The sequence below is a fragment of the Sapajus apella genome, unplaced genomic scaffold, assembly GCF_009761245.1.
Source record: "Sapajus apella isolate SASKATOON/1434 unplaced genomic scaffold, GSC_monkey_1.0 scaffold245, whole genome shotgun sequence".
NCBI classification, from domain to species: domain Eukaryota; kingdom Metazoa; phylum Chordata; class Mammalia; order Primates; family Cebidae; genus Sapajus; species Sapajus apella.
The window spans coordinates 469,767-475,766 of record NW_022437185.1 but is presented as its reverse complement, the minus strand read 5'-3'; the positions used below and the strand labels follow the sequence as shown (position 1 = coordinate 475,766).

The following is a 6,000-nucleotide window of genomic DNA, read 5'->3' as shown; positions in this document are numbered from 1 at the left end:
TTGGTCCCCTGACTGCGGTACCGGAGAGGTACCTTCCCATGGAGCTATGTCCCAGGCCTCGGTCCCTGACTGCGGTGCCAGAGAGGTACCTTCCCATGGAGCTACGTCCCAGGCCTCGGTCTCGGTTACAATGCTTTGTCAGTACCCCTCAAGCTCTCACTCACCCAGTGACTTGCAATAATTTCTGCACAGTAGTTCATCAGGGTGCTGGCATTTAGTTCCTCTGCCGTCTGGTAAAAGCGAATACAGTTCCTGACATTCACTAGAGACATAACACCCTTCTCACATCTGTAAGAGAGTATTTATGATCAGCAGGATTACCAGACAAATATACTCATAAATGAACAAACCAAAGCAATAATCAGTGTACGTACTGGCTGGCTATGTCCTGTTAATAACACTATGGGGTAAGGTTCAACAAAGTATTATGAATAAATTACAGTTGGTCTCCAAGTTTTAAAAGTACTAGAATTTCATTATGATATTTCATTGCTCAGTTCTGGTCAGAATCCAACTAATATGCAGATGAACTTACTAAGCATAATACCTCAATTGCCTTAACAGTAAGCATGTGACACTCGCTGATCGTATAGACAGGTAGTTGTCAAATCAAGCACAAAATGGACCAACCTCTGTCCTTCAAAGGACATGTAGTTGTATGGAACATGGCTTTAGTTCCCACTAGCACAACTGTGTCATGTGAACGGTGTGAGTCAGAAATAGTTTCAAACACGAGCTCTATGCCTCAGTAACTAACACCTCCTTAAAAGCTCTGTAAGATGAATGTGCATGGTATGTGAATTATAACTCAATAAAGTTGTATTTTAAAAGTCCACCTACAGTATCTATAATGTTTAGAAAAAAACAGACACATCAGCCAGGCATGGTGGCTCATGCCTGTAATCCCAGGACTTTGGGAGGTCGAGGCAGGCAGACTGCTTGAGCTCAGGAATTCAGGACCAGCCTGGCCAACATGGTGAAATCCTGTCTCTACTAAAAACACGAAAACAAACTAGCTGAGTGTGGTGGTGGGCACCTGTAGTCCCAGATACTCGGGAAGCTAAGGCACAAGAATTGCTTGAACCCAGGAGGCAGAGGTTGCAGCGAGCTGAGATCATGCCACTGCACTCCAGCCTGGGCGACAGAGCAAGACTCTGTTTAAAAAAAAAAAATAGAAAAAATAGCCAAATCATAGTACCCCCAACCCAACAAAAAAATCAGATTTCTAGTACAACAATAAAACCACAGTACACCAAAATAGAGAAAAATGGGCTACAATGGATGTCCTCATAAAGTCAGGTAATAACAAAAACAAGATTCTTTCAGAATCATTAAAAGGAAAACATGGCCAGGTGCAGAAGCCCACACCTGTAATCCCAGCACTCTGGGAAGCCAAGGCAGGAGGATTACTTGTTGCCACGAGTTCAAGGCCGGTCTGGGCAACACAGCAAGACCCTTTCTCTACCAAAACAATTAAGAAATTAGCCAGGCATGGTAGCGCGTGCCTGTCGTCCCAGCTACTCAGGAGGCTGAAGTGACAAGATCACTTGAGCCCAGGAGTTCAAGGCTATAGTGAGCCATGATCATACCACTGTACTCCTGCCTAGATGACAGATGGGGACCTTGTCTCAAAAAAAACCACAAAAAACAAAAAACATCAACTACCCATCAGAGAAGAGAGAGCTGAAGGCAGGCAAACAGGTCTCTAGTAGCAAGAGCAGGACCACATCGTAGTCTGGAAGATACAGCATTGGAAAGACCATACTTCCTCTATCCCAGAATTCCTGGAAGCCTTAGAGGGTCTCCTATGACACCAGGTCTATGGGGAAAAGAAGGCCAGGGCATAGTCCTTCAGCTTCCTTGCCTCCACAACTCCCTCCAAATCAGGTTCACCTCCAAGGGCAGCCACAGAGAACTAGTATGGTTTCACGAGATTTCCTGACATCTACCATTGTTTTCCCCACCAACAGCAGCCACCAAAACACAAAAGCAGAATGTGGTGGACAGAGCAAAATAAATAAACAGTGAGCTAAGAAAGACCTAAGTGGAGACCCATTAAATTTTAGGGGCCAAATTACTTGGGCTCTCTGTGCCGTCTCCTCCTCTGTAAAATGAAGATGTTACTCTCCTTCAGATGTTTGAGGAATACTTGGTTGTTTGTCAAGATGGAGGAGAACTAGTTACACTCAGCACAGCTTGAGGTATGTAGTCGATATGCTCGTAAGTTTGAGGGCCCTCTCCTAGCCCGTCTCTCAAGTCTGAAATTCCTTTACTAAGGAAGAAGCATATGATTTTAATAACCCACATTCGTGGACGTCAGTCCTGTTAACAATAACCAGCTAGCAGCTAATTCCCAGTCTTAACGGATGAGCTTCAGGTAACAGAGTAGAAAAGGACTACGGGAGGGGGTGATGGAGGAAGAAAGAAGGAAGGTCACAAGAAAGACCTGGGAAGAATGAAGAACACACTTTCAAAACTCACAAAGGAGAGGCTAGGAGCAAGAACGTAATCTTGGTGTCATTTCTCTATTTAGCAATAAATGCAGGCACCTGCTTTACACTAAGACCTGTCAAAGTTTTGGTATTTTCTGTTGGTGGTGGTTTTTTTTTTTTTGAGCAGACTCTTGCTCTGTCACCCAGGCTGGCGTAAAGTGGCATGATCTCAGCTCACTGCAACTTCCACCTCCTGGGTTCAAGTGATTCTCCTGCTTCAGCTTCCTGAGTAGCTGGGATTACAGGCACGCACAGCCAAGCTCGGCTAATTTTTGTATTTTTAGTAGAGACGAGGTTTCACTACGTTGTCCAGGCTGGGCGCTTTGTTTTTAATTAACATAACTGATTGGTGTAAGGAAGCATCCAGGGCACTTTAAAAATCATGTTGTTATAATATCTAAGTAAGTTATATTAATAAGTTATAATAAACAAGAACGTAAGTACCGTACACAGCATGATATTTCTAAGCCTCAGTTTTCTGTATCATTGGCTTCTCCAAACCTGTAGCACACCATGTCAACATCTGACAAAGTCATTCTAACCTCAGCTATGAAATCAGAGCATTCAGGAGAAAAATCCTCTTTTCAGATATATGAAGCTTTTACCACTTTTACAACTAATATTCAGTCCGCCTTCCTAACATCCTAACAACAGGCAGTCTAATACACAGTGTGATCTCAGGAAGTAATGACTCACATTTGTAGAGCACTTTTACAAAGCAATTTTACAGACAAATGCTGAGAATCTGAAAATTCCATTCTCCTTTTCACTGTCAAATGATATTGTGCCAAGGGACTCAAATATGTTTCAGGAAGACAGCTCTTTTATTAAAGCTGACAGACATTTCACTGTCACCAATTCTAGGATCTCCAGAGTGCCATTTGCCATTTGGATAGATTGTAAATAGTAACTGACATGATTTATGCAACCAATGAACACGTAATCTTATTTAGAAATTCAGATTCTTGGTTCCTATATTCTCTTTAAAAATAGCAAGACAGACTAACTTTCACCCAAAGGGAATTTTTAAATTATTATTTTTAACTTTAGGGTACAGAAGGATATGGATGTACAAAAACAATAAACCTAATTTTAAAAGTATAAAATCAAGCATATATTTAAACATCCCAAAAACTCCTGTCTAGTTTTCACATCACTCTTGAGTGTATGTGGGAAAAAGAAAAATTACTGAAAAGAAAAATGACAGGTGAACAGTGATTTAGTTACAAATGACTTTTTTCTTTACATCATTCTGTATTTTCCAAATATCACACACTGAACATGTATTATAATTTTCTAAGGAGAAAAATATTACCTATCATTTTTTAGTATATACATTAATTCTCTCTTTTTTTAAAAAAATTAGCCAGGCGTGGTGACTCATGCCTCTTAAGACTTTGGGAGGCCGAGGTGGGCAGATCACCTGAAGTTAGGAGTTCAAGACTAGCCTGGCCAACATGGCAAAACCCCGTCTCTACTAAAAATAAAAAAATTGGTTGGGCATAATGGTGGGCGCCTGCAATCCCAGTTACTCAGGAGGCTGAGGCAGGAGAATTGCTTGAACCAGGGGTGGAGGTTGCAGTGAGCCAAGATTGCGCCATTGCCCTCCAGCCTGGGCAACAAGAGTGAAACTTCATCTCAAAAGATAAATAAATAAATGAATAAATAAATAAAATAACCAGGTGCAGTGGTTCACGCCTGTAATTCCAGCACTTTGGGAGGCTGAGGCAGAAGGATCACTCGAGGTCAGGAGTTTGAGACTAGCATGGGTAACATGGTAAAACTCTGCCTCTGATAAAAATACAAAATTAGCCAGGCATGGTGGCAGGTGCCTGTAATCCCAGCTACTCAGGAGGCTGAGGCAGGAGAATCACTTGAACCTGGAGGCGGAAGCTGCAGTGAGCCGAGATGGCACCATTGCACTCCAGCCTGGGTGACACAGTGAGACTCTGTCTCAAAAAAAAAAAAAAAAAAGCAAAAGAGTATTTTCATCAGTGTGTCCTCCACGGTAGAAAAAAAAAGAAAAAAAGTATTTTCCTGATAATTCTTACTATCAAAACTTCCTTTTCATTCAATTGGTGCCGAGATCCCTACATTACCAAAAAAGCAAAGCCTGCCTCACATTGAAGTGCCTGCCTCTGTGGGCACCCTTTCAGTCGCCATCTCAAACATGTCATTCCTTTCAAGGACAGCAGTGGGCACTCTGTGACCCTTTAAAGGCCGACACTTGAATCCACTCCTGGTGTCTTCCACTTCAGCTCTTAATAAAGCCATGACAGATAATAAGCCAATAATCACATCCAACAATATAAAATGAAGCATCTGGTAATGTTGACAGTTATGAAGCCTACTCAGTCAATACACAAGAGTTTAATTAAAGAATCCATTACACACATTACAATGCTCTAAACTACTCCAACCCAAACGTTTATATCAAAGCAACTCAATTTATATAAGCAAGTTTGACAAGGTCAGTAGGAGAAAGCTCAGGAAGTCTGGAAAAAATATAAAGACATAAATCATGCTTGCTCTAATTAAAATCAGTCTCGTTTCACTCTCACCAAAACTCACCAAAACAAATTAACAAACAAATGAAAGCGTTAACTGAATGGCCTCAATAGTAAAGTTAGCTTTGCTAAAAACCTAATACTGTATGCATCTATAGACTGTGGACCTGCTTTTGTTTTTGTTACTGGATTTAGATATTAAAATGCAGGCAAACCCACGTCAATTAACAGACAGGAGTCGGCCGTCTACTGGTTTCATGTGGGGGAACAATGAGTCCTCCCAGGAAAACAGCAACCCCGTGACAAAACAGCGAGCAGCTCTAGGCAGCAAAGTCTCTCTGGGCTCTCTGGGGAAAAACACAGCAACAGCTGGAGTGCCTCTTGATGGCTGAAACCAACTCTTCATTCACCCAGGAGAACAGCCATTCCTTTAGGCACCCAGTGAAATACAAAAGATCACTAAATGCTGTAAAAAGACACTCCGTCATCCAAGCTGATTACCAAGAGCCACATCTCCAGAAGACAGACGCTGTAGGACATACTGTCTGACATTATTTAGTGAACGTTTTGTTTTCTGTTGTTCTAAAATGCCAAGTTGGGAGAGCAACAGAGAAAATGCAACATAAAAACACAGCATGCTACCTCCTTGACAACCTAAAATGCAGTAACTTCACTGAAGTGAGTTCTCTGGAACACTGGCTATCAAACTTATTTGAACAATATTTTCATTTATTAATTTTGGCATTCATTGTTTCCAACGAGACTACGCCTAAGGACTTCATTCAACTAGATATATCAGAAAATAGAGTAAAATGTCAAGGAAAACAGAAAGGGAAGGAAAGCTCCATGTCTGGACACTGGATTACATTATTTCATATTTAATTTTTCAGTTTATAAAATTGTGTAATTTCAGGTAACAGAGCAGTGAAAGAAAACAGCAAAAGCTTTAGCAGAATTTAGCTACAACGCCAAGCAAGGGAGATAACAAATTCTCTCCCCAC

The 6,000-nt window shown here is 41.4% G+C and overlaps 1 protein-coding gene across 1 annotated transcript in view; it reads right to left on the bottom strand.

Moving 5' to 3' along the window:
- ANKFY1 (ankyrin repeat and FYVE domain containing 1) overlaps positions 1-6,000 on the bottom strand; it is a 68,644-nt gene that overhangs the window by 26,864 nt on the left and 35,780 nt on the right. The window contains exon 5 of the mRNA XM_032271695.1: positions 165-288. Coding sequence (XP_032127586.1) covers positions 165-288 — 124 coding nt within the window. The remainder of the gene's footprint in view (positions 1-164; positions 289-6,000) is intronic.